This window comes from Erythranthe guttata, chromosome 13 (assembly GCF_056151865.1).
Source record: "Erythranthe guttata isolate IM_541 chromosome 13, IM_541, whole genome shotgun sequence".
NCBI lineage: Eukaryota > Viridiplantae > Streptophyta > Magnoliopsida > Lamiales > Phrymaceae > Erythranthe > Erythranthe guttata.
The window spans coordinates 19,416,034-19,442,285 of record NC_142545.1 but is presented as its reverse complement, the minus strand read 5'-3'; the positions used below and the strand labels follow the sequence as shown (position 1 = coordinate 19,442,285).

Here is a 26,252-nt window from a genome sequence, read left to right as displayed (position 1 = left end):
AATAATAATAATAATAATAATAATAATAATAATATTCGAATGATTTGTTTTACTCTTACTCGAACTTGTGTATATATATGATATATATATATCCAATTCCGAATCCTCTGATTTTGGTATTCCAAAAGCTTGATCACGAGAAAAAGATTTTTTGTTGGACGAGAAATTTAAAACGTTTTCGAAGATAAATAGACCATCTCTTACGGACGAAACCCTTGCTCTTCAGATTTTCCACTGTTTTTTTCAATAACCCTAGCGTGTCGGCAAATAACTAAATTTTTTTTTTGGTAACTTCTCCAGTAACCCTCGTTTTTAATGTTAATCGGTTTTCCGTAGTATGTTATGATTATTGCTTTTTAGGTTTTGATTGTTGTTTGCAATATGCACTATCAAATCGTGAAGGTGGTTTGGTTTGTGTTCATTATTTGATTTTCTCTTCGTCCATGGCTGTTGTGATGAATAGTGTTGTTTTTACTGCTGTTCTCTCTTTTGATTTGCGCATAATTTGATAGAAATGAGTTTATCTATTTCTTTGGTAAGTTGATTGCTTCCTGTAGTTTTATATTGTTTTATTACTCTGTGATTATGTTGATCACAATGTGTATCAGGGGGATGGATTTCCTTTTATTTTTTCTGGAATAGGAAAAGAGTTTTCGTATACGACACGTAATATGAGATCGGCGTAGCATAATGGAGTTTTTGTTGGAATTGGATAAGCAAAACAAATTTCTGTCTGTTGGTTTCTTTACAAAAATCTGGAAAGGAAGTCGAATCATTGAAATGCCTGTCTAGATTCTGAATCATATTAGTTTTGGCAGGATTTGGTGCATTAGAATCGATAAAACTGTCGTATTCAAATCTTAGTTTCTGTTTTGACAAAATATTGAGTTTCGTAGGCCAAAAAAAGGGGAAGAAGAACTACTAAGAGACTTTGGTTATTTAAATTGGTTCTGTTGTAGTGGGAAACAGTACTATTTGCATTCAAATTGAATTTATGAATGTTACAAAATCTCACATCGACTCTACTCTCGTGATGTCATTATTCTCAATTTTGTCGATGTGGCAGTTTTGCAGGTGGTTCGATGTGGGACAACGAGGAGGATAATGGTGCTGCTGGAAGAGTTCCAGAATTTGGTGCAATCTTCATGTCAAGCACCGAGACAAAGAAAGAGTGTTTTAAACATAATGTATTCGCCCTACCATCTCACATGGGAAAATTTGTCAAACATATCAAAGCTGGAATGGTTTTATTTCTGTTTGAATTCAAGAAGAGACAACTGTTTGGAGTTTATCAGGCCTCCTGTGATGGTGCACTAGATATTGTTCCTCACGCATTTAATCATTCAGGGATGCATTTCCCTGCACAGGTATGGCAAGCCTCGATTATGCCGTTTCATTTGTAGTATAATCGTAAGGATTCTCTCTTCTTGGTTGGAAATTCGTCTATTTTCTAATCCATGATATTTCGTCATTTGTGGAATCACCTCAGGTCACGTACTATTCTTCATTTGCCTAGTAAACCTATATTTTTGTGTGCAGGTGTCTTTTACTCCGATATGGTATTGCGACCCCCTTTCCGAGCACGAGTTTCGAGATGCTATCAGAGAGAATTATTTTTCAGCAAAGAAATTTAATTTTGGTTTGTCCAAAGATCAGGTTGGCAAGCTTCTTACTCTTTTTCATTGACTTCTTCTGGGAGATCAAAAGAGCTGATATTTTTTATTCTATCAATATTTAGGTTCGCAAGCTTTTGTCTTTGTTCAGTTCAAGAAAGTTGGAAAACAAGAGGTCTCCTCATGTGCTGGCCGAACCAGTCGTTAGAGGAGCTAGTAGGGACAAAAAACTGGCAGGTGATGACAGATTTGCATTAAGCAAGAGTGGATACATGGAAAGGATGGAACATGGTGAATTTAACCCCTTCGTATACCGACGTGACCATGGGAACTCATTGGCTAGAGCTAAAGAAGCTGAAGTTTTTATAGATGATGGGGTCAACACTGAACAGAAAGAACATGCTTTTGCCGGAGGAGATTTTCTGCCTAAAAAGAGAAGAAGAGATACCGATGACAGGTTGATCAGAAACTACACGGCAGAAAATGGAACATATAACCATGGTACTTCACAGACCTTTCAGTTTGATTCCTCTATGCATTCATCGGATGAGGGGAGAAAATTAGCTGATGGTCGTCGGTTATCGTCAGTTGAGAGGGTGCGTAATGGAGGTCAAGTGGATGGAGTTCTCAATCCTGTTTTGCCGCCTGATTACCTGATAAGCCCATTAGACGCGAGAAGCTCTGATGATGATCGGTTTATGGAGAGGCTCAGATTGTTTGATGAATATAAGATGGACCATGGTTCCGGGCAGGCATATGCAAAAGATCCCTATGGAAAGCCTTTAAGCAAAAACAAGTATGGCATTGATGAACACATTCATGAGCACAGGTTCTATGATGATTTTCATCAAAGAGATCACGGTGTTCAACCGATGGTTTATGGAGATGACAACCTGGATTTATTTAGGCAAACAAGGGAAGTGATGGGCGGTAACAGGGGCTCAATGACTAGCAAATTGGAAAGTAGATATCATTTGGACTGTGATGGTTGTAATAGCCCTGTTAGTGATTTTGAGCACTCTGCTGACCTTTTGCATAATTTAAGAAAAACAACTGCAGGTGGAAGGTTTCCATTCAACGATAGGGTAGAGAGTAAACCTTATTTTGGTACTTGTTCTATGGAAGACTTCTCATCTGAAAATTTGTCACGTCCATTGCACAGTGGTCACAGGATTGTTCGTGAAAGTAATTATCCGCTTGTAGAAGGAAGAGTAACTGAGAATATGGACGACAACATTTTCTTTTCAACCTTCTCAACCAGGAAAAATCGATATCCTGAATGCCTTGATGGGCGAGTAGTTAATGATGGAAGATATATGAACAGTGACAGAGGAGACAATGAAGAGGGTATTCAAATGGTTATTAGCCCTTTCAACACGATGGAGTATCCGTCACCCTCTAAGCGATCGTTTCCTGAGAAGTTAGTACCAGAAAAAAGGCGCTCTCCACTTACTGCAGCTCATAATTTTGACTTCTCTCGTTCAAAATTTGATGATGCAACCATTATAAGAGCTGTCCCTTACATGCCTGAAGAGCCCATTTTTTCTCATGGATACTCAGCATCCGTGGCAGCTCATTTGAATTCTAATTTAGTGCAAGAAAATCATCCTCACCATGCTCCGTTAGGGAACTTCTCTTCTAAGAATACGTCGTCACCCTATTACTCAGAGTTACAGTCTAGTAGATCCCTTGATATCGGGCCTGAATTTGGAAATAAATGTCCATCTACAAATGCATCAGTACACCAAAGTTCATTGCTTCATAAAACCACTGGTTCTGTTCTGAACTCCAAATTGTCTATGCACACAGATGTCAATACCTCTGCTCATGTTAATCACAGTGGTCCATTGTTTCCAATTTCTGCTCCACCAGCTTACAGTGGTTCTGAAAATACTAGGAGAGAAAAAGGATTGTTATTTGCTTATCCCTCCAATTCTAGTGAAAATCATTGTGCATTTGATAGGAATCTTCCTACAGCGTCCCAACATGAGAGTGAGCATGCTCCTCTGCAGGATATGTACATGTTTGCTGGCAAAGATTTCATTCGCTCTGGAGCAAAGGATGTTGGTATAAGTACTTATCCAGAGAGAGATATTACAAGTTATGAGGGTCTGTATATGAATCCGAAGGAGAACAAAAGAGATGTCGCAGGTTATGAGAATCTGTATATGAATATGAAGGAGAAACGTGAAATTTCTGAAGCTCCAGATTTTGGCTCCAATGCTAACAGAAAAAGTGTTTTTAGTCGCTTGACTTCCAGACATGAACGCCAGTTGAGTGAGAGAAAAAGTGACAGAGATTTTAATTGCCAAGGCGGTTATACGGATGCAACAGCTGATGAAGTCATGGAGATGTTGAAGCACGCTAATAATCTGTCAGCTAGGAAGCCTAAGAAATCCAGAGTAGTTGCGCAACCTGAACATGGAAATTCTGCTGTAGACGGAAAGCAGATCCAGGGCAATATTGAGATTAATCACTCAGCAATGGAAAAAGAAAAGCCAATTGATGTAAGTAAGGCTATTACAGAGAGTATTGATGAAGCGCCTGAAGAGACTCGAGTTACGGATTTCAAGCGTCGTAGTGAGATAGATAAAAAAAGCTTAGTTAGGACCGGAATTGAACCAGCTAGTAAGGCTATTCCAGAGAGTATTGATGGAGGGCTTGAAGAGACTCGAGTTACGGATTTCAAGCGTCGTAGTGAGACAGATAAAAGCTTAGTTAGGACCGGAATTGAATCACCCACAGGTAATAAAATTATTGTTGCTAATGAAGAGGTCAAGAGTTCCACGAAGACAACTCTGAAACGCAAAAAGCTGGTCAGACCCGTCTTTAGAAACAATGAAGGCAGTGATTCACTGCTTCCTCGCCAGATCCTTGACAAAGGTGATGAACAAAGTTGTGAAAAAGCCATTAGCATTCGTGAAACTAAGATGCTCAACATTAATACTAGGTTAGAAAATGTTCAAGCTTCAATAACTCGTCAATTCACGGGTGGCGATATAAAAGAGCCCTCAAATTCTGAGGAGCAAAAGGATTTGCCGTCCGCAAGCAATGATGAGCTTAAAGAAAATGTAGCATCAAATATGGATCTTCAAATTGGCAGCCCACAAGTTCTCCTCGAGGAAACAATTCAGCTTAATAAGAGCCATGGTATCAAAAATTCTACTGAAGGCATTTTGTCCAAAGATATTGATGCCAAGGTCAGCAGCTTCAATCTCGAGGAACCAAATTCAGAAGGGTTCAAACTCGCTGCTGGCTGTAGGGACAACCTTATAGAGGAGGAGAAATTAAGGATGTTGAGAAGTAGAATGAAAACTATAAAAACTAACTGGACAGGTATGAAGCCTTCTCAATAGGAACATGCCGCTGCTCGCTTATAACACTTGTGCATTCATTGCTACACGTCTCCTTCAACCTCTCCTCTATGGTTTTTGATCACTATGTCAGTTATGCGAAACGACGAGTCTTCAAAAATATTTCGCTATTTTGTTAGTGACGTGTACTTGCTGGCCGTTTTTGTTATCTTTGTTTGAAGAAAGCCTGGAGCAATACATCTCTGGCATTTCTGAAAAGCAAAGTGCTGGCAGGACAACTGATTAAGGGGAATATTTTTGGATGATCTTTTTGTGCTTGGAGGCTACCCCCCCTGCCTTACAAGATAGTTAGTTTCTGCTTTTTTTTTTCTTTTTCTTTTTGTTGATTTTTTTTTTTAAGTTCACATCCACTACAGCTATGGAGGAGGGAGATGTGTTATTGAGCAATAGACATGTTCGAGTAAAATTTCGTAAGATGTAGATAGCAGTATAGCTATTGTGTCTTGCACTGTTTTTTTTTTTTTTTTTTTTTTTTTTATTGTTTCTTGAAGAAAATATATTTTGATATTGAACATACTTTTGTGGGTGTATGCAATGTTTTCACTTGTGGGTGAAGCTAAGAAGGTTTTGACATGCATGGATTCCCATTTCTTTAGTGTCCAAACGAGCCAATAGCCACTCATAGATGCAGATTCACATTCCTTTAGCTAAAGTAGGGCAGTTGACATTGTTCTATTTGGTAGCAAGAACATTACATAGTGGATAAATTAGAATATTTGGATGCTCGTAAAGCAGATTTGTTTCGATTTTTGATTTGATAAAGTGATATATGTTTTCGATAAACCGAGTCAATATCAATCTATTCTTTGCTGATGCTATGCTATAGTTATCCAGAATAATCTACATCGATCATGCAAAGGTCAATATTCATTCTTCGTTCTCCGATATCTGAATGTAACGAAGGGCCAATACCTATCTTTTCGACTGTATGTACCGACCATCAAAGATGAATCACATTCCACACACAAATAAACAGCTTCCTCCAATGGAGGAGTTGACAACTTATTAACTGTCGTCTTTGCATATATCAGATCAAATCAAAAACCGAAACGTGGATGCTGTTCCTAAACAGTATTCACTAATCCATCGACACATAAACATAGAATCCTATTCCACAACTTGAACCTCCAATTTTTTTTTCTTTTTTCGCAAGAATGTCAATGCAATTCCAGCTTTCGCAATGCAAACAAATCCTATAAATAGATGCATACGCATGCTTCATTATTTGCAACGAGAAGTTAAACGACTGAGCTTTGACTTTCGAGAAGAAGAGATGTATAGCATGAAAATAAAGGAGTCTTTGATTTGTTAGCCAAGGATGACTTGCCTATATGGCCTTGCTTTAAAAAGCCTGGATGGTTTTTATGGGCAGGTCACTTGGTTAGCTGATGGCTCCTTATTCCTCATGCTCCATCTTCTTCTATTGTTTCTCTTTACATATTTATTTTTCAAAATTTAATATATTTTCTTTATATTTGCTGTTTATTATTAGCTAGCTGAGGATAATAGTACATTAGTAAATAGTAATAGATATATGTCATCATTGGTAAAATACTAAAATAAGTTCAATGTAACGTACGGGAAACGGAGGGTAGTATCGTCTTTTCATAACAAACTGATCTGGCCGCACAATTTCGCTCCAACGCCGCTATTCCAGATTTCAGTCGCCTGGTCATGTTACCGTTGATCTTTTGACGGTTAACGGCGCACTGTGTAAAATCTCGGCACTAAATAAACCCCACTCCGTCACATGCTCCGTCACCTCCGCTCGCGGCGGCGCCCCCGCTACGGCGCTCACGTCTGCGCCCTAATCGCGGCAGTGCTTCTCCTCCTCTCCGTTTCCCTCCTCCACAGCCGCCTCTCCTTCTTCAATTCCCACTCCCAACATCCCCACCCTCTCCCCCATGATTACTCCATTAACCCTCTTCTCGACGATCTAGATTCCGAAGGCATCACCACCACCAATTCCAACGACGATCGCATTGACGAGCTGGACGACGCCGTTTTAGACGACGGCAGTAGCAATAATAACGAGGAAATCCTAGCTGAGGAAGAAGATGAAGACGCCCTCCAGCAGAATCAGAACACCGCCGTTTCGTCCAATTACTTTTTCGACCCTGTTAAAGGCGTTATTCGGAGATCTTTTAATCGACGCTCCATTGAAGAATGGGAGGACTATGTTCCTTTCAGTTGGAAACTTACTTCTGATTTAGGGTTTAAAAATGATGATTCTGAACCCGTGTTTGGGTCTGACGATGTTTTAGTGGATGAGAAATTGCGGAAGAAGCTGAGTGAAGTGAAGAAAATTGAGGATGCATTGTTGTTGAAAGGTTCTGTATTGAGGGAAGGGTGGGGAGAATGGTTCGATAAGAAGGGCGATTTCTTAAGGAGAGACCGTATGTTCAAGTCTAATATTGAGATTCTGAATCCATTGAATAATCCGATTTTGCAGGATCCGGATGGAACAGGAGTAACCGGATTGACAAGAGGCGATAAGATTTTCCAAAAGGGTCTTATGGATGAGTTTAAGCGAACACCATTCCTAATCAAGAAGCCATTGGCTATTTCTGAATCAGAAACCGGGATTGTTGGCGAAAAGGGAAACGAGAAGGAAGTGCGGAGGGTGGAGAGAAAGACTCTGGACAATAACCAGATCAACAAAGTGAGGGGTAGTAAGGCTTTAGCGAAAGAGTATTATGCAGATGGTAAGAGGTGGGGTTATTATCCAGGTTTGAATGGAAGGTTGTCATTTGGTAATTTTATGGATGCATTTTTCAGAAGAGGGATGTGTAAGATGAGAGTCTTTATGGTTTGGAATTCACCAGTATGGGCGTTTGGTGTTCGGCAGCAGAGAGGGCTAGAGAGCCTTTTATATCATCACGCAGATGCATGCGTTGTGGTGTTCTCTGAAACGATTGAGCTCAATTTTTTCACCGGATTTGTGAAAGATGGGTAAATTTCTTGGAAATTTCTAACTTTTCCATTATATATATATATATATATATATATATATATATATATATATATATATATATATATATATATATATATATATATATATATGTGTGTGTGTGTGTGTGTGTGTGTGTGTGTGTGTGTGTGGCTCTTCAGCTTCTTGTTTCTGATGTTCTAACTATGATGATGATGATGATGAAACGAATGCACAATGTTAAACGTTTAGTTCTCTTGTCAGATATAAAGTGGCTGTTGTGATGCCAGATCTTGACGAGCTGCTGAGAGATACACCAACTCATATATTTGCTTCTGTCTGGCATGATTGGAAGAAGACGAGACATTATCCAATTCATTACAGTGAATTGGTCAGGCTTGCCGCTCTCTACAAGTAAGCAATTGAATTAGATTAATAGATGCCCGACTGTCTTTTTCTGTAGAACTCACCCCCTTAATCTAATGAATATGATATTTATCTGTAAAATTGGTTCAACTAAAACCAAGCATTTTGTAATGCCATTATGAATAGACCAAGCTTAAATTTTAAGAGGACTTCAATAAACAAATGTGTTGAATATGAATATGAAGAAACAATTGAGTTCAGCATGTACATATCTTCATAGTCTGTGTCGCACTTTTTTTTCTGAAGATCACTCTCTACAGTGGCATCATTTGAAGATCCATAATCGGCAGTATGATTTTTAAGGCTTGATATACACCAGAGTATGCAAATAGTTTACTAGGGTACCGTGCACACATAAGATGATTGGGATATTTATTATTGTAATTGGATTTTCATTATGAGATAACGAAGGCATGTGTAAACTTTTCCTGTTATTATTGATTCTCTTTTTTGATGAATCATTAAATCATTTTGTTAAGCTCTATATTTGATGTAATCTTATGCCTCAGTTTTTCTTTATGAATTCTAGATACGGTGGAATCTATCTTGATTCAGACATTTTAGTGTTGAAGCCACTATCTGAACTCAATAATACAGTTGGATATGAGGACGACTCTGCTGGAAAAACTTTAAATGGCGCCGTGATGGCATTTAGAAAGCACAGGTACTTTAGAAATTTGCAGTTGCGTCCGCATCACTTTACTTTTTATTTCACGTCTTACGTAAAGTTTCTGCTATCAAGGTGCCCCACAAATTTCAATACGTTATCACCATCATACATATATATATTGCTTAATCTTTCAGTGGCATGCATTGAAGTTACTTCAATATGATGAATACAGTTAGAGCAGCAATCTATGATTATCTAACCATATTTATCGAATCTGTAGTCAAACAGCATCAACAAAGACTTCCCTTTGGTATATAACATTTGACAACTAGTGGACAAACAAAAAGTATGTATAATAGCTTAATAGGATAAATATTGGTGAGTTGGTGTATAAAGTCTTGTGTTGAAACAAATCCAAAGTGTAGCATACATAATGGTTCTCTGCATATCATGAAATATATGTTCATGATAAAATAATCTCGAGTGCAATTAATTTCTGTGCAGTCCTTTTATCATGTCGTGCTTGGAGGAGTTTTATGCATCGTATGATGATTCCAAGTTGAGGTGGAATGGTGCCGATCTATTGACCAGAGTAGCCAACAAATTTTTGAGTAAAGAAGATGATTCTATTACAACAACTGAGCTCTCACTGCAACCAGCTTCTTTTTTCTTCCCCATTGGTCATAATACTATCTTAAGGTATGCGTTATAATGTAGCTTTTACTTCTCTCTATCGCGTTTATTTTTATTTTTATATTTTTTAATATCTTGATATCTGTTGGCAGATACTTGACTGCACCGGGAACAGAGATCGAAAAAGTCGAACAAGATGTTGTATTTAACAAAATATCGAACGAGTCTTTCACCATTCATTTCTGGAACAGCTTAACCTCTGCTATGATTCCCGAGCCTGAGAGCCTCATGTTCAGGTTTCTAAATCGGTATTGCATCCGTTGCTCTGATGTGTTGTGATATTTATTGAATTAGATACAATCCTCTCTTTTGGCCATCTAATGCTCTATATTATATTTGAACAGCCTAAACAATTTTGGAATCTATATATATGCTCATGAAAGAAGTACACACGCAATGAACTGATACAGTATTTAGTACATCATTTATCATTACATTAAAAAAGAAAAAAAAAAAGGGAAAAACCAAGAAATTGTGCCACTAAACTAATCCAATGCATTAGGACCAAAGCATCTCCTTCGCACGTGACTCCACACCCACTGCACAAGAAACTTCCTCCCCTTAACCCCATTCAAATTATACCCATTCCCCCTTATATCCTTTTCCACTTCTCCCAAATACCCTCCACCACCACCACTCCCATAAACACCCACACACAAATCTCCTATCTCGATCGGAGCCGTTGGATCATCCCCAGCGTACCACGCGTTGATCAAAGGGTTACTAGACACTTCCGCAAGCTCGTGCGCAATCACACTAATCATCCCATCCACCCCAACATCCCCATTAGGCGCGCCCATTATACTACCGTGAGGCGGCGCCACACCGGAGTATTTATCCCATGCGAACGGATAAGCGCACATGCCTGGGCACTGGGTCCCACTATATCCGATCCAAGCGTAAGGCACAGTGACCCCTACGACCGATGGGAATGTAAAATAGTGGAACCCACAAACCGCCCTACAAAATTCTTGCACTTGCACATCGGAAGATGTGAGCACTAAGTAGAGGCCGTTTTCGTAATTTAGAGGCAATGGTTTTCGATACAGAGATAAAGAGACTGAATTCTTAATGATGGACTGGATTGATAGGCGGGTGAGGTGTTTGCCGTGGGAGTATTTGAAATCGTGGAACTCGTTTGAGAGGGTGATGGTTTGGGAGATATTGGAGCCTGTTTGGTCGGTGTAGAGGCTTACGGTGGACCACCAGTCGGAAACTGAAGGGTAGGGTGCAGGGGAAGAGAAGGAGTGGATGAAATCTCGAATGGTGGATTGGTGTGTGGGGTTCCATTCGCCGTACCATATGATGTAGAGGTTAATCGAGGATGCAAGAACGGGCCCCATGTGGTATTTGAGGTCTACGAGGTTCGATGAGCCTTCGTAGTTCTTTTCTTGATTGTAGTAATATTGCTCGTTTTCGGTTAACGAACTTTCCAGAACTTGAAACATAAATGCATGGAACAAAAGGGTTAGAAGAATATGCAGACTTTGCATTTTCTTTCCTTTTTTTTGGCTAAAAAATACTGAGCTATGGGGTGATTTATATGGAACTATTGAACAATAAGGTGTTCATATATATATATATATATATATATATATAGGAATAGATGGATTGATATGAATGATTTGTATATATTCCTTGTGTGGTGAAGTAAGGAACAGCATGTTTTTTAAGCATAATTCATTTTCATCATTTACCTATCTGCTTTTAAATGATGACCATGTTACATCACTTTATCTCTTTATTCCATCTTGCACAGTTCAAAAAATAAAAGCTTGATGATTTTTCTTCAACAGAAAAACTTTATTATACGACCATAATTCATAACAGCTGCTGCATATTTATTATATCCTTTCAATAATTATTAGTCTCTAATCAAAGGCACAAATTTAGCGAAAACATTTGGCTAAAGTTGATGAGAAAGTCAAGTGAGGGGTGCCAATTTGTTAACTATAATGATGGTTAAGCAAAAGCTTGTGAAAACCTTTTCTACAAATATCCATTTTCCGGTAAATTGATGTTTTCTCTCTCTAAAGTCTTGACTCATTTAGAGAGGTAAATACTAAATACTAAATAGCCTCTACAAAGAAGAGCTTGTGAAATGTACACTTAGGGATATTTTTATACAAAAATATGATAATAAGCTAACTATTAAACCATTATTAATATTTTAATGTGATAAAATAATTAAAATTAAATTTTTTTTTTTATTATAAGCTGGACTCACTGGAACTGACTAAATTGGGCCACTACTAATGGGCCCATATTCCTACCTTAGTTTTGGGCTTAGTACCTGAAATTTTAAAGCTTTTTCAATAATAACAGCTATTTATGTATCATCTCTGTGAAAAAAATGGCCCAACACGTAGGCAAAGAAGCATTACAATTTACAACCGCATTAATCACTTAAAAAATATATATTAAAAAAAGAATCTTAAAAAATTAATATTTTGTAATGGGACATGAATTATTAAAGAAAAAAGGGCGAGCACTTTGTAGTGCATCAGTAGTAATGATTTGATCCATGATCCATTTTTAATTTAGTTTAGTGACGCTAACCTAAACAGTAGAAAAAAATTACAAAATGTCCTTTAAACAAAGTTTTAATGGCTTAATTCCACTTTGCACTCTTGAAATATACTATTTTGGCACTTTGCACCCTCGAAAAATAATAATAGCACTTTGCACCCTCAAAACACAATAAATCATTCACAATGCACCCTGGTTTGAATACTAAAAGCAATTTCATTTTTCATTGGTGTTTTTCATTTTGGGTGCAAAATAGAAAAAAAAATTTGTTATTTTCTTGAACCTCAAACCTAATTTCGAGCAAACAAAGTGCGAAAAAGTAAAAATTACACCGGATTATTTAAAAACCTAAATTTTCTTACAAAAATAAAAAATAAAAAATAAGATTTTATCACTAAGTTATTCGATTGATGGATCTTTTATATAACTGTTTGAAAATATTAGGTGAAAATATTTGGAATAAAATATGATTTCCATATAACTTAATATGGAATAGCTGAATGATTTTTTTCGTGAAATATTTTATTTTGATAAAAAAATTTAATTTTTAAATATGTTGATGAAATGTATTTTTATTTTTGAACATTATAGTTTCAAATTGATTGATGAATAAAAAAAATATTTGACATTTGACATCCTAAAAAAATATCACTAAAAATATTAAATTTACATTTTTTAGCTTTAAAAATTCATTTGGGGTGCATTATGCATGATTTATTGTATTTTGAGGGTGCAACGTGCTATTAATTTGTTCGAGGGTGCAAAGTGACAAAATGATATATTTCAAGGGTGCAAGTGGAATTAAGCCAAGTTTGAATAGTTGTTGTTAAACAGTCAACCCAGAAGAAGCATATAATAAACACACAGACCGACAGAAGAAAGCCCTTCCGCCATCTTCAACATCTCTCTCTCTCTCTCTCTCTCTCTCTCTCTCTTTCTCAAGGTATCATAATATCTCTAATTACTTTTCACTCTTTCTTTCTTTCTTTCTTTTTACTGCTTATTATATTTTACTTATTTCTTCAAACTTAATCAATTTTCATCTACAAATGGTTTTTTATATATTATGTCAAGTGATCCATCTTTTGTCTCCCTCTACAAATATAAAAAAAAAAATTACTGTTTAGTGATTGCAAGACTTCATTTTTGAGTTCCAATTCAGAAATCCAAGGCTTCATTTGAAACAAAGGAATTTAAGCCGATCACAGATGAGAGAGACTTGAAGAGACTAATTTGTAAATAAATCCATCTTAAATTAGTAATCCACAAGTTCATTTGATTTTTCATTGTTGATTTAGGGTTTTTTCCCCCAAATCCTCATATCCAAATGCTACCTTACTGTTCTTGGAATATCTGAAAGGATGCTGCAAGATTTATTTAACAAATATTTGCTATTGAAGATACTAGGAAAGAACAAAAAAAAAAAAAGGATTAGAATTTAGAAACTATAATTTTAGTGCAAATATGTTGATTTAGTGGGAGATTCATAAGTCACTGTCGTTTTCTTCAAATATACTACCTAGCTCAATAATTATATGGAATTTCAAGATGATTGCTATTAATACTTGGAGGGTTGATGTAATTCTCAGCACGTTTATTCAAAAAATGGCTCGCTCGGCTCTTGATGAAATGTCAGCAACTGGAGCTTTTATAAGGACTGCTTCGACTTTTCGTAATTCGATTTCAAGAGATCCCAATTCTCCATTCCCAGCTGAATCTGGCAGATATCATCTGTATGTATCGTATGCTTGTCCTTGGGCATCCAGGTGTCTTGCTTACCTCAAGATCAAAGGGCTTAGCAAAGCAATCACTTTCACCGTATGTAAATAAATATGGAATTTTATCTACAATAACTGTCAGTTAATATGGAATTTTAGTTTCACTTTTCATTTAATCTCCGTTTCGTTAATCAGTCGGTCAAACCAATATGGGGAAGGACAAAGGATACAGACGACCACATGGGATGGGTTTTTCCGGTTTCCGATACAGAGGAGCCAGGTGCTGAGCCTGATTATTTAAATGGAGTGAAAAATATTCGAGAATTGTACGATCTTGCTAGTGCTAATTACTCTGGAAAATATACAGTTCCGGTACGTACGACAAAATTACTCGTTTTATTCATATTTATATCATTTTTCGATCTAACTGAGAATGTATTAATTAAGTACATATGCTCTTGGCTGTGCTAGGTTCTTTGGGATAAAAAAATGAAAACAATTGTGAACAATGAGAGCGAAGAGATAATCCGCATGTTCAACACGGAATTCAATGATATTGCTGAACATGCTGAGGTGGACCTTTACCCTCTTCATTTGCAATCCCAAATCAATGAAGTGAATGATTGGGTATATGATGGGATTAACAACGGCGTTTACAAATGCGGATTTGCTAAGAAACAAGCACCTTACGATGAGGTAACAAAAAAAAAAATCTTGTTTCTTTTTTAAACCGAGTAACGACGCAAATCTGATGCTATTTTTCTTTGCAGGCTGTGACAAAATTGTATGAAGCTTTAGACAAATGTGAGGAGATACTGACCAAGCAGCGATATTTATGCGGAGAGACGCTAACGGAAGCAGATATACGCTTGTTTGTGACCCTCATCAGATTTGATGAGGTACGCAACTTTCTATTTTCAAGAAACCGTTTTTATTCGAGGAAAATTCTCGAGTTTTATTTGTGAAATTTTCTGTTGTTGAAGGTGTATGCAGTTCACTTCAAATGTAACAAGAAGTTACTACGTGAGTATCCGAATATCTTCAATTACACGAAAGAGATATTCCAGATACCTGGAGTTGGTAGCACGGTGAACATGGATCATATTAAGAAACATTACTACGGAAGTCATCCTTCGATTAATCCTTTCGGAATCATTCCTCATGGTCCGAATCTCGACTACTCTGCTCCACATGACAGAAATAGGTTCTCTAAGTAGAGAGATATTATGTGTATTATTACGTAATTATAATTGTGTGTTTTCGCTTGGAAAAAACGAGATTATCGGCTGTTTGTATTCAATAACTTCACAAGTTTTTAAAGCTAAATTGCTTGTCGAATTTGGTTAATGGATGAAAAAGTTAAATTCTTGATCATGAATGAAAGAAGAAAGCATAATTTTCTAACAATTCAGACTTCACCTGATTTAAAAGTATAAAAACGGTGTCGTTTCCACAAGGTACATTCTTTGAAGCACTACGTACAACCAATCTGCGCAGACTGAAAATTGGTCTCTCCTTCAAAGGGGAATCGGCAGGAAGGAGAACGAATTGGCTGTTGATCGATCGCAGGCGATGAAAAACACAGTCGAATCTCAGAGTTCAGTTTGATGACTGGATAGGCAGGCCGAGAGAGATAGCTGCGCTTGCTGGCATTGGCGGCGCTTAAGGGCGGTGCCGCCGCTGGAGCAGAGGCTGCGGACTGCGTCGGCCTCCCGAGGACAGGCCACCCCCACCAGGCACTCGGCGAAAGAGCGGTTGAGGTGACGGCAAGCTGCGTCGCGCGACGGACCGGCCGGAATACGGCGGTGGCAATCGGTAAGTGCACGGAAAAGGCGGTCGCAGCCGTGAACGTCGACGGTAAGCGGTGGTGGGTCCCGGTCACTAACAGACATATTGTGGGAATATCCTTTTCCCGATTATTAAATAAACAGCTAATAATTAATTTTTGCCCTTATTCGGGAATATCAATATTTTTTATTTTTAGACAACTGAAATGACTTTTATGCCCCTCTTCCTTCCGGTTACGGATTTGGGCCGGCCCAAATAAAATATGAAGGAAGGAAAGATCACATATAAACCTACAATTCACTACTGCTCATAATTATTTAATCTATTTCTTTTTTCTTTTGAGATAATATTTTTTAATCTAGTAATAAATAGTAAATACTAAATAGTAATTGCCCCAAAATAATTTTTGTGAGAAAAAAACAAAGAAGTTAATTGCAAATGAAGAAAAATAATGCAGCAATCTAAGAAACAAGAAAACGTGCAAAGCCGTAATTATCGGATGAAATGTTGTCAGCTTGTATGAAATGTAATAGTTTTATTGGGAGGGGGGGCCTATTTGCAGGTCCAGTCCGTACAAACCCCACCCCCACTATATGAATAAGAAATTAGAGTAATGTATGCAAATAATTAAGATTTATTGAATGAATAGACATTTGGCCAATGGTTAATAGACACGGTTAGAGAGTAATTGTTTGTAGTGGTTTGCTTTAATGATTAAGTTTTTGCAGTAAATGGAAAATGTAATAATATTAAGGGAATGAATGAATGAATGAAATTTGGATGGGGGAGGAGTCAATTCTGATGATGATTTCATAATTGACAAAAAAAGATCAGATAAGATAATGAAAAGATATTTGACAGCAGCCCGCCCTCCTTTGTCCCCGGCCCCCCCCCACCCCCACCACCCCTCTCTCTCCTCTCTCTTCTCTCTCTCTCTCACACACACACACACACAGAAAGACACCATCTGCAGCGCAGATATGTGCAGAAAAGTTTGATGGTAAGGGGCCCTTGTTGGTTGAGGAGGTTATCAACGGTGGGGGATGAAGATTCAACATTCATCAACAACCTTATTTTTCATCTTCGGTTAGTTTATTTTTCCACTGTTTCTGAATTTGTAATTTCTAATAATCAAATTCATTCACTCTCTTGAAATCCTTTCTGTAAATCTTTTTACCAAAAAAAAAAAGTTCTCTTTACAGTATCAGCTGAGTCAAGATTCCTTATGGTCAACACTTTTTACAGAGAAATACACACACACACACACCACGAAATTATGATAAGTGGGAAATGAATTATTATGAAGAACAAATGTGCAACTTTTGGGGAGCAAATATGCATGGGGCCCCCTTAATTCCCACAAAAAAAAAAAAACTATATTAAATATATTTCAATGGAATCCAAAGAAAAATGATATCCACCTCCTTTTTGCCACCATTAAAACTTTGTTGATCATCAAATAATGAAGAAACGTGTGCCATCATTTGATCACTCAACTGATGAGTGGCGAGAAAAAGAAGTCTACAGTAGTTACTGTTGTATGATAGTGACACCAAAAAGGGCTAAAGGTTTTGAAAAATAGACTATTTAATTTCTAAATTAACTCTCTCTTCTTTTTTTACAACACTGGCAAATATATTAGTTTACTGTGTGATGAATACTTACATCATTATATGTATGTATGCATATGAACTACTATAAAAATACAGTCTTTTCATTAGTTTCTTTTCAAGAATAGTTTTCCCTTTAAACCCTTTTCATCTCTCACAAGAACACTGAGAAGTGCACTATCAGAGTCACAAAATTCATTTTAGTGCATCAAACATCAATTTTCTAATTTATTCTTGATAAACAGATTGATCTTTGAAGATGGTTGTGTTGGGTGAGGAGATCTGCCTAGGGTATGAAATTCTTTGCTATCCCTAACAGGTTAGCTTTTCATTGAATTTGCATTCAAGTTTCGATTTTTTTTTTTTTTAGATTTATTATTTGGGGATTCTTGAATTATTATTTCCAAGGGTCTTAAGACTGTTACATTACATAGTCTTTATCCTCATTATCTAGATTCTACCCAAAAGCTGATCTTGTAGTCAATTTATGTTGCAAATTTGCTACTATGTTTCCGAATTTCTGTCGTTATTACGAAATCGCAAGCAATGATTGTCGATATTTACTGATTTCCTTTGATCTGTAAATTAATTCACAATTTGTTTTTTTAGGAGCTCGTATTGGATTGATTGAATATGAATATGGCTAGAGTAGATTTAAGTGCCCGGAATTCCGGTTCCTCCCAATCCGATGATTCAGCGCTCGATGTCGAACGAAACTCCATCAACTATCTCAATCTGCCGGAACTAAATCCACCGGCATTGCAACAACAGCCATTCTCATCCAACGGTCAGCTTTCCGAGAGCAACGCAGCTTACTTTTCATGGCCTTGTTATCCAATAGCACCTTGTGCAGAAGATAGAGCACACTACTTTGGCAATCTCCAGAAAGGGGTCTTGCCAGAAACTTTCGGCAGCCGTCCGACAGGTTTGCAGGCAACTATGTTGCTCGAACTAATGACTATCCGAGCATTTCACAGCAAGCTTCTACGCCGTTTTAGCCTCGGCACTGCCATTGGCTATCGAATCAGAGAGGGCTTGTTGACTGATATACCGGCTATACTCGTATTTGTTGCTAGAAAACTGCATAGGCAGTGGCTCAACCCTGCCGAGTGTCTGCCGACTGCTCTCGAGGTTTTTACATTTACTGGTGCTTGTATCTTTAGTTTCTCCGATTTTCTGATTTAGACAGTATCTAAAATGTGTTGTACACACACTTGCAGTACCTTCTTGGGATTCTTTTAATTTGGTACTTTTAGACCTCGTTCGGTTGGCGAGATTAGCAATGATTAACTTAATAATTGGACTCTGTTTGATGTTTGCATGCCCAATAATGTTTCGGGTCGACCCGGAGATATTATTATCTTGGCTAATCTTATCTTTGCAACCAAACGAGGCCTAGATTAGGCACTAGACGTGTTAATTCTTTATCAATTATTCAAAATAACAACTTCGTTTTTTTATTTTTTTATTTTTTTAATAAAGTTGTTCTTTATAATGTGTTTTCTTAGGGACCTGGTGGTGTTTGGTGTGATGTTGATGTAGTTGAGTTCTCTTACTATGGTGCGCCCGCACCTACACCAAAAGAACAACTATATACGGAGCTCGTAGATGGTTTTGGAGGAAGTGATCCTTGCATCGGATCAGGTTCGCAGGTAATAAATTCGTTGTTTTTCAAGAATGCTGATTAAGGATAGATATCTCTGGTGAATGGTGATATATATACGAGAGTACAAGTTGTTTAAGGTATGTTTGTGGGCCGTATTCTTAGGTTGCAAGCCAAGAAACTTACGGAACATTGGGTGCCATTGTCAAAAGCAGGACAGGTAACAGGCAGGTCGGTTTCCTCACAAACCGACACGTGGCGGTTGACCTTGACTACCCGAGTCAAAAGATGTTCCACCCGTTGCCTCCAAGTCTTGGACCAGGGGTTTATTTAGGTGCTGTTGAAAGGGCTACTTCATTTGTATCCGATGATCTTTGGTATGGTATTTTTGCTGGAACTAATCCAGGTATATACATATAAATAGTTTACCTCTCTTCCGAAAAAACGTAGAGAAATATAAATTATTAAATTGTATGCTTGTTAAAATAATATTTGCATCATGCAGAAACATTTGTTCGTGCTGATGGGGCATTCATTCCATTTTCGGAAGATTTCAACATGGCAAACGTGACGACATTTGTGAAAGGTGTTGGTGAAATTGGCAGTGTGCATACAATAGATTTGCAGTCTCCGATTGGTAATCTCATCGGAAGGCAGGTTGTGAAAGTTGGGAGGAGTTCTGGTTTGACAACAGGGACAATAATGGCATATTCCCTCGAGTACAACGACGAAAAGGGAATATGCTTTTTGACGGATTTTCTAGTTGTGGGAGAGAATCAACGGACTTTTGACCTTGAGGGTGACAGTGGAAGTCTTATCCTGTTAACAAGTCCGAACGGTGAGAAGCCCCGCCCTGTTGGCATTATTTGGGGTGGGACCGCTAATCGAGGTCGGTTGAAATTGAGAGTTGGTCAACCGCCGGAGAATTGGACTAGTGGGGTTGACTTGGGGCGTCTTCTTGATCTTCTAGAACTCGATATTGTCACATCCGCCGAAGAGCTCTATGGTTCGTGTTTCTAAAACAAAAATTGTTTTCTCGTTTTCATTATATATTTTATTTATTTGGTATTCGATATTTACTTGTGTGTTTAGCTGCACTGCAAGAGCGACGAAATGCATCAATGGTGGGAGTTGATTCTATTGTAGGAGAATGCTCACCGTTGGATCGTGTCAATAGATGTGAAGAGAATATTGAACCGCTTGATTTGAATGTTGAACAAGTTTCCACGTATGATGATGACGATGGTAATGAGGTGTTTCCATGCGTAGAACACCAGTTCATACCAAGCTTTGCGTGCAAATCTCCTCTAAATCACGGCGAACAAGAACAAACGACAGGTGTCGATAGCTTATTGGTGTTGAAAGATGTGTCGGAAGAAGAGATTTCTGTTTCCTTGCAGTTAGGCGAGCCCGAGCCTAAGAGGCGAAAGATATCCGATTCTCAATCTTCGTGAGTTTCCATGCTTGTGTATTATTATTATTATTATTATTATTATTATTATTATTATTATTATTTGGTGAAGGTTACGTCTATAAGGTATTTAAGTGAATTATTACACAATATGAGAGGCAAATGTGTAGACAAAAATTGTAATAGTTTTGCTGGTTGTATCATTACATGTCTGAAAAAGGGACATAATTGTGTATATGATAAAGCAATAATTGAATAAATTCGCATTCTTGGTGTAAACTTTAAGATAATAATTTCAGTTTACAAAATATAATTTACATGATTAAGTATACAATTTTTCCAATATTTACATAACATGTATAGTGAATTTGGAGGATTTCACGCAGTTGCAGCTGATATAGACACGGCATTAAGCTCGACATGCGTATTACCGTTGTTTCGAGGTTGAATGACTATACTAGCATGAGCTTCTTCCTTCAAAGATTTATTATTGTCACCTCCCACACAAGATATAATATCAATTTCACTGACAAATGGCTTTCCATCTCGTTTGTTGCAGTCTCGATTTTCTTCCCCGATAATCTCCCACTCCTCTTTCAGATGAGTAACTTGCAGACCCTCTGTTTTGAGGCTTTCAATGTCAAATGCTGTAGGTATAATTACATAGTCGTTTATCGGGTTGTATAAAGGATCATGATCTGCCTTTAGCCAATGCTTCAGAATCCTGAACACATGGCGATCACACAGGATCCCTCGGTGGTCCCCAGGTACTCCAACCCTTGCTACTGCACGAAGCCCATCCGCCTATATATACATACACTCAATGAATACATATATCGAAAGCCAGAAAAAAAAAGGGTAAAAAATGAACATTTAGACCAAATCTACGAGCAAAAAACTGAAAATACCTTGGAAGATTCTGTTGGAACAGTTCCATCACCATCCACATATATGTACTTGGCCTTCAATTTTTGCAAAAGAAAAAAGTCAAGAGTTAAACTCTTAATTTATATAACAAGTCATAGTAAAATTAACATTCAGGTTCGTCTGAGAAATTTACCACGAGATTTGGTAGTTGATGCAAATCAGAAACAGGAGTTTCCGCGCTTCCATAACTGCAACACAGTAACTCATGAGCATATGATCGTATTTCAATATACTAGAGAAATGTTACTTTGACAGATTTATCATTATTACCAAACACTATGAGGCGTGTTGTTGTTTGTGCCGTAGATATTGTAGAACTTAATTTGATCGGGAACCTCAGCAGAGCTCAACAATTTGCGTGTCTCGTTAGCCCATTTCAAGATATCTGTATTAAATGGCATGGAAATATCATCGCCGTCGTAACTGACCTGTACGGAAAAACAATTGTTAAATAATGGAAGTTGTTCTCATGTAAGTAAACTGATAAAATAGTGTAAGTGCCATAACAATTAATTTAGTTGGTAAAGCTCACCTTATTCGCAGAAAGAGCTTCCATAAAGATTGGTATAGCTTCTGCCGGTGGATAAGACTCTAGCATCACTGTGTCTGTTGCATTTCCATTGCTATCACGTTTCTGTTTCCAGATCTCAAGAAGTGGAACGTGTTCCCATTTAAAATCTAAGCATGCCATCAGTTCGTATATTGACGGGCATTCAATTAGCTGAAAGGAAATGATAAATATTGAGAATACAGAAACTCCGCCTCATCATCAAAAGTAAAAGATCGGATACGAAATGTAACGAATTACATACCAATTGTTGCATACTCCATTTTGAGATAAAAAAGTTCTGCTCCCACCCTTGAACAAATGATGTTCCATTCAAGAATGCAGAGGTTATATATCCAGGTGCACCTGTTCCATTAAATTAATGATGCTTAAACAGAATCAAAATTGTGCAATGAAACACCAAAGCAATAGATCAAATAGCCACATACCTCGAAATGGTGCAGCTATTGCAATCCAACTTTTAACATACTTTTCAAATATCTACAGAACAATATCATCATTACTATTTTCCCAGACACACTGCAAAATAAATACGAAATAAGCAATATAAAGAGAATTAGAGTATTACCTCACTATGCAGGCTCATAAAACATTTTATCAGAAGACCGCCCATAGAATGACTTATTATGTTTATTTTCCTTCCACCGGAAGCAGTATACACAGACTCAAGCTTTGATGCCAGGCGCTCTAGTGTTCCCTCGAACCTGGAAACGAAGAAAACAAGGCCTGTTATTTAAAGCGATGTAATATGATGGAATCTAACGGTATACAGTTAAAGATGCTTTCTCAAAAGAAGATAATATTCTCAGCGTACTATTATTGTAAAAAAAAATTGGAATTTAGAATTACCGATTGCTTTGTCGGAAATCATATCCAAACCCAAAAAGTGTTGTCCCCTCTTTGTAGCCCCATTTGAGAAATTCAACTATCATGTCATGAAAATAATATACACAATCACCACCGATTACCTGCAAATGAATACCGGACAGAATTAAGGTCTACTTAAAAGATAAACGAAAAGGGATGTAAAAACAAAACCAGATGGCTACAATGAAGGATCAATAGAGAATATTACATATAATGCGCTATATATTGGCATGTGATCTACCAAATGGACAGCACAAGGAGAATCACTAACCATGTCAGGATCCAACGTGTCAATAGCATATAATCCATATCTGTCTTCTGGAACCTCAATATGCGAGTCAGCATTTAAGGTCACCGTACTACCTGTTAAAGCATATGTCAGCTGTCTAGATAAATGCGTGCAGCATAGAAAATACGAAGAAAAATGAAGGATAAAGTTCGATACATCCATCCATACAAGCATAAATGTTAATTTGGGACACTTTTAAGTACACAATCTCGAAAAAATTATACTACATTTCCTCAGTTATTGATATCAAGAACACTTGATCAACACATTACTTGAACATTTCAGTTTCTCAGAAACCACATGAGAGAATATTTTTAGTGGAGTGTCGATTTTTAATCTAAACCACAGTAAAAATCCAATATTTATGTTCAATGTTGCAAAAAGAAATAATTAAAGCTTCAACAATAGCTTAGAATATAGAAAGATGAAAACGTAATTTCACGAAATTGGGGGGGTTGTGGAATAATCACCGGTGGCAGGATCAAAGCGAGACCAGAGCTTGTTCCGGAACTCGTGATCGGCCCCAAGAATCCGCACCCAAACCCTCTCCTTTTTACCGGTCTTGTCATCGACGGAGTTGAGAATTGAACCGGCGATCCCGGGCACGAGGAGAACCGGGTCGAGCGTGGGGTCCACGTACGACTGCTCCTGGCTTTTCTTCCCAATCAGGTTCAACAGGTGCTCCACAGACTTCACAATATCTTCCAGCAACACCGCCATCTCCAATCAGAACAATTTATTATACCCAAATTAAAAGCAAAGAAACCCTAGCTCGATCAATTGTTCGTAATCCTATTGGGGGGAGATTGGGGATGGTTTGGTTGCCGTAAATATAACGGGAATGTGTTTCGAAAAGATAAGCAAGGTAGTTGGCGTAAAATTACGCTTTTATCCTTAGTGGAGTCTTGCCTGACAATTTAAGCACCGTAGGAAAAGAATTGCCGGTGGGCATTTTGGTCCAATTTCGTCAATACCTTAGCAGCAATACTACGTCGTTTAACTCCAAATTTAGTACCATCGGAAAAATCCATAGACGGCCAGAAATCGAGATCGGAAAACATGCAACTAATCTCAATTGTGCAGCCTAGCTGCGGCGGCAGCATTTCTTCGCTCTCAACACAGGTGGGCTACCCTTAATTGCATCTAATTCTTGCCGGAATGTGTCCATTGTTAACAATTACAAAATTTCTAGGTTTATCGACGGAAGCGACTGAAGATTTTGGGCGAGATTGAACCGGCTGGCAAATGTCACAAAGAAGAGGCGAATCTGTTCAAATTCCTGGCACCACCACTTTTGGCGGTGGTCGTAGCCTTGTCACCTATATGCAACCCACCTGGTAAAACCACTGCCTTATCCTTGATAATGATATGTTCTAGGGTTTGGATTATCAGTGATTATTTGTATCTGGGCATGTAAGGAATTTATCATTTTTTGCTTATTACAGTGTAATGTGATTGTTTTTAAGGATAAAGATTTTGTCTTGTCTGCCACTGCCAATATCTGTAATCCAGAAACTGCATATAGAGGCCATTTTCTTGATCAATTGAATAAATGAGAAAAAAATGCTTGTAATTCATAATCAATGTGTTCGTGTTTAACACGGGAGTTCGTTTTATTACAGTATCACTGGGACAAACAGTAGATGCTCAAAAAGGAGCCACCTTGTTCCGCCGAGCTTGCATAGGTTGCCATGTTGCCGGAGGAAACATTATACAGCCTGTGAGTTCACTCACAAATACTAAACAGGCTCCACATAAAATTTCATCGGATTTCGGATCTTTGTTAGTTAATTTTTGTTATCTTTCCAGGGAGCGACTCTGTTAACGAAAGACCTACAAAGGTAACACAGGATTCGAAATCACTTGGCATTTTACAATATTTATGATATGCTGAGTTTACTTTTCGCAGAAATGGAGTTGATACAGAAGAGGAAATATACCGAGTCACGTATTATGGGAAAGGAAGAATGCCAGTGAGTTTCAAGATCAGGAGGAGTATTTTCTTTATATATATATATATATATTCCGATATTATTTCACGTGCATTAACAGAGGCATGCCTTTGTTGATTCATGCAGGGTTTTGGCGAGAATTGCACACCGAGAGGTCAATGCACGTTCGGGCCTCGACTGCGAGAAGATGAGATTCAACTCTTGGCTCAATTTGTGAAATCACAGGCTGATCAAGGTTGGCCTAATATAGAAACTGAAGGTGATTAGTTTGAGTAAATTAACTCCCTATGATTAATTGTTTTAGTTTGGAAGATGTTTTGATACATGTATAAAATCTTGTATTAAATGTGTTTTCTCAAGTTTATTTGTGGCGTCATAAATTAAAAATCATGAAAAATAGGACTAAAAATACTATATTTGCAAAGTCATTGACAGTAAAAATGAAATATGACAGGTTAGAGGACTAAATTCCTAAATAGGCCAACATAGAGGACCAAAACTACAATTTTCCCATAAATCTATTATGGTACTACTATGTATGAATAATGGTTCTGGGCCTGCCCATATAAGAGCATAATACTTTCAAGTCTGTAAGAAAATCATAGCCCAATAAATGTATTACAACTGTAGATTGATATAGATAATGGGCTGACCAGAATAAATTTTTATTAAATAATTTGAGAAAAAAAGGATGATATTATTTTATTAATTAATTTCCAAGTGAAATACAGACACGGGTAAACAAACAGTATTTTGAGTAATAAAAATGGTCCATGGTTGTAAAATGTACTTTGTTTTGGGTTTTAAGACAGACTGTAGAGAATAGTAGTGTGTACTGTGTTTTAGTAGCCATTAAGCCACCAGATACATAGATGAATCAGACAAAACGTTGTACTGATTAATCAATTCGCCCCCTCTTCTTAAATGTGTATTCAATTTAGTCACCAAGTTTTGAACAATTGAAAGCAAGGTATTTATGCCCGCATGTGTATACCTCAACTGTTTCCGGGATAGTGAATTGGTGCAATGTCCTCGAATTGAGTACTGATAGCCGCAACGCAATATAGCAATTCCAATTCCAACGAAAGTTAATTCCTTATGAGCCTGAGCCGTTTAGTTATCATGATTCCGGACCAGGTTTCTTTTAAAATTAAATAAATTAAATGGATTTGAATAAGCAAAAGTTAGATTGAATCTTGGATGCACTGCACCTTGCATAAGTAATCACTTTCCTACCTCTTTCCATTTTGAGTGTGTTTTTTTTTAATGACGAAGGGGCAGATCTAAGCAAAAAATGGTAAACAAGAAACTAGTGGGCAAAAATGAAAAAAAAAAAATAAAGAAA

The 26,252-nt window shown here is 37.4% G+C and overlaps 8 protein-coding genes across 11 annotated transcripts; 5 read left to right on the top strand and 3 right to left on the bottom strand.

Annotated features, from left to right (window-relative positions):
* The first annotated feature begins 41 nt into the window (after positions 1-41).
* LOC105950906 (DCD (Development and Cell Death) domain protein) lies at positions 42-5,501 on the top strand. Its single transcript, XM_012974283.2, has 4 exons — positions 42-287; positions 1,067-1,367; positions 1,540-1,656; positions 1,739-5,501. The coding sequence occupies exons 2-4, from the start codon at positions 1,083-1,085 to the stop codon at positions 4,967-4,969; spliced, it is 3,633 nt and encodes a 1,210-aa protein (XP_012829737.2). The 5' UTR covers positions 42-287; positions 1,067-1,082; the 3' UTR covers positions 4,970-5,501.
* Positions 5,502-6,214: 713 nt separating this feature from the next.
* Positions 6,215-10,033, top strand: LOC105950907 (alpha 1,4-glycosyltransferase family protein). Its single transcript, XM_012974284.2, has 5 exons — positions 6,215-7,939; positions 8,181-8,330; positions 8,872-9,006; positions 9,457-9,651; positions 9,738-10,033. Exons 1-5 carry the CDS (start codon positions 6,738-6,740, stop codon positions 9,922-9,924), a joined length of 1,869 nt encoding a protein of 622 aa, XP_012829738.2. The 5' UTR covers positions 6,215-6,737; the 3' UTR covers positions 9,925-10,033.
* Positions 10,034-10,113: 80 nt separating this feature from the next.
* EXL7 (EXORDIUM like 7) lies at positions 10,114-11,210 on the bottom strand. The gene has a single exon (XM_012974286.2). It carries the CDS (start codon positions 11,136-11,138, stop codon positions 10,131-10,133), a length of 1,008 nt encoding a protein of 335 aa, XP_012829740.2. The 5' UTR covers positions 11,139-11,210; the 3' UTR covers positions 10,114-10,130.
* A 1,824-nt stretch (positions 11,211-13,034) lies between these two features.
* LOC105950909 (Glutathione S-transferase family protein) lies at positions 13,035-15,218 on the top strand. The gene is made up of 6 exons (XM_012974287.2): positions 13,035-13,117; positions 13,764-13,992; positions 14,088-14,264; positions 14,364-14,588; positions 14,663-14,791; positions 14,876-15,218. Exons 2-6 carry the CDS (start codon positions 13,780-13,782, stop codon positions 15,107-15,109), a joined length of 978 nt encoding a protein of 325 aa, XP_012829741.2. The 5' UTR covers positions 13,035-13,117; positions 13,764-13,779; the 3' UTR covers positions 15,110-15,218.
* A 12-nt stretch (positions 15,219-15,230) lies between these two features.
* On the bottom strand, positions 15,231-15,845 carry LOC105950911 (cytochrome C oxidase biogenesis Cmc1-like protein). The gene has a single exon (XM_012974289.2). It carries the CDS (start codon positions 15,782-15,784, stop codon positions 15,485-15,487), a length of 300 nt encoding a protein of 99 aa, XP_012829743.2. The 5' UTR covers positions 15,785-15,845; the 3' UTR covers positions 15,231-15,484.
* A 629-nt stretch (positions 15,846-16,474) lies between these two features.
* LOC105950912 (protein NARROW LEAF 1) lies at positions 16,475-20,583 on the top strand. Of its 4 annotated transcripts, none has more exons than XM_012974291.2 (7): positions 16,475-16,766; positions 17,536-17,609; positions 17,900-18,421; positions 18,799-18,942; positions 19,059-19,299; positions 19,399-19,899; positions 19,986-20,583. In XM_012974291.2, the coding sequence occupies exons 3-7, from the start codon at positions 17,924-17,926 to the stop codon at positions 20,345-20,347; spliced, it is 1,746 nt and encodes a 581-aa protein (XP_012829745.2). In that variant the 5' UTR covers positions 16,475-16,766; positions 17,536-17,609; positions 17,900-17,923; the 3' UTR covers positions 20,348-20,583. The 4 variants fall into 4 exon arrangements, with proteins under 4 accessions (XP_012829745.2, XP_012829746.2, XP_088683601.1 ...); XM_012974292.2 differs by lacking the exon at positions 16,475-16,766 and adding an exon at positions 17,160-17,248; XM_088827475.1 differs by lacking the exon at positions 16,475-16,766 and having other exon boundaries at positions 17,411-17,609; positions 19,986-20,375; positions 20,409-20,583.
* On the bottom strand, positions 20,556-23,675 carry LOC105950914 (alpha/beta-Hydrolases superfamily protein). Its single transcript, XM_012974295.2, has 11 exons — positions 23,426-23,675; positions 22,938-23,029; positions 22,649-22,767; positions 22,368-22,503; positions 22,228-22,279; positions 22,044-22,144; positions 21,764-21,952; positions 21,502-21,659; positions 21,365-21,419; positions 21,213-21,266; positions 20,556-21,108 (listed from the first exon to the last, which is right to left on the bottom strand). Exons 1-11 carry the CDS (start codon positions 23,673-23,675, stop codon positions 20,683-20,685), a joined length of 1,632 nt encoding a protein of 543 aa, XP_012829749.2. The 3' UTR covers positions 20,556-20,682.
* A 267-nt stretch (positions 23,676-23,942) lies between these two features.
* Positions 23,943-25,271, top strand: CYTC6A (Cytochrome c). Its single transcript, XM_012974296.2, has 6 exons — positions 23,943-24,077; positions 24,148-24,292; positions 24,578-24,675; positions 24,765-24,796; positions 24,865-24,928; positions 25,034-25,271. Exons 1-6 carry the CDS (start codon positions 24,015-24,017, stop codon positions 25,172-25,174), a joined length of 543 nt encoding a protein of 180 aa, XP_012829750.2. The 5' UTR covers positions 23,943-24,014; the 3' UTR covers positions 25,175-25,271.
* The last annotated feature ends 981 nt before the right edge of the window (positions 25,272-26,252 follow it).

Bases quoted from the DNA above. Each gene is read 5' to 3' on its own strand.
- LOC105950906 (XM_012974283.2), top strand. From the start codon at position 1,083: ATGTGGGACAACGAGGAGGATAATGGTGCTGCTGGAAGAGTTCCAGAA. The intron at 1,368-1,539 runs GTATGGCAAGCC...TTTTGTGTGCAG, and splicing joins GGATGCATTTCCCTGCACAG to GTGTCTTTTACTCCGATATG. The intron at 1,657-1,738 runs GTTGGCAAGCTT...ATCAATATTTAG, and splicing joins TTGGTTTGTCCAAAGATCAG to GTTCGCAAGCTTTTGTCTTT.
- LOC105950907 (XM_012974284.2), top strand. From the start codon at position 6,738: ATGCTCCGTCACCTCCGCTCGCGGCGGCGCCCCCGCTACGGCGCTCAC. The intron at 8,331-8,871 runs GTAAGCAATTGA...TATGAATTCTAG, and splicing joins AGGCTTGCCGCTCTCTACAA to ATACGGTGGAATCTATCTTG. The intron at 9,652-9,737 runs GTATGCGTTATA...ATCTGTTGGCAG, and splicing joins GGTCATAATACTATCTTAAG to ATACTTGACTGCACCGGGAA.
- EXL7 (XM_012974286.2), bottom strand. From the start codon at position 11,138: ATGCAAAGTCTGCATATTCTTCTAACCCTTTTGTTCCATGCATTTATG.
- LOC105950909 (XM_012974287.2), top strand. From the start codon at position 13,780: ATGGCTCGCTCGGCTCTTGATGAAATGTCAGCAACTGGAGCTTTTATA. The intron at 14,265-14,363 runs GTACGTACGACA...TGGCTGTGCTAG, and splicing joins CTGGAAAATATACAGTTCCG to GTTCTTTGGGATAAAAAAAT. The intron at 14,792-14,875 runs GTACGCAACTTT...CTGTTGTTGAAG, and splicing joins CCCTCATCAGATTTGATGAG to GTGTATGCAGTTCACTTCAA.
- LOC105950911 (XM_012974289.2), bottom strand. From the start codon at position 15,784: ATGTCTGTTAGTGACCGGGACCCACCACCGCTTACCGTCGACGTTCAC.
- LOC105950912 (XM_012974291.2), top strand. From the start codon at position 17,924: ATGAATATGGCTAGAGTAGATTTAAGTGCCCGGAATTCCGGTTCCTCC. The intron at 18,422-18,798 runs GTTTTTACATTT...GTGTTTTCTTAG, and splicing joins GTCTGCCGACTGCTCTCGAG to GGACCTGGTGGTGTTTGGTG. The intron at 18,943-19,058 runs GTAATAAATTCG...CCGTATTCTTAG, and splicing joins GCATCGGATCAGGTTCGCAG to GTTGCAAGCCAAGAAACTTA.
- LOC105950914 (XM_012974295.2), bottom strand. From the start codon at position 23,675: ATGGCGGTGTTGCTGGAAGATATTGTGAAGTCTGTGGAGCACCTGTTG. The intron at 23,030-23,425 runs GTGATTATTCCA...ATGCTTTAACAG, and splicing joins TCGCTTTGATCCTGCCACCG to GTAGTACGGTGACCTTAAAT. The intron at 22,145-22,227 runs GTATGTGGCTAT...TTAATGGAACAG, and splicing joins AATAGCTGCACCATTTCGAG to GTGCACCTGGATATATAACC.
- CYTC6A (XM_012974296.2), top strand. From the start codon at position 24,015: ATGCAACTAATCTCAATTGTGCAGCCTAGCTGCGGCGGCAGCATTTCT. The intron at 24,676-24,764 runs GTGAGTTCACTC...TTATCTTTCCAG, and splicing joins GAGGAAACATTATACAGCCT to GGAGCGACTCTGTTAACGAA. The intron at 24,797-24,864 runs GTAACACAGGAT...TACTTTTCGCAG, and splicing joins TTAACGAAAGACCTACAAAG to AAATGGAGTTGATACAGAAG.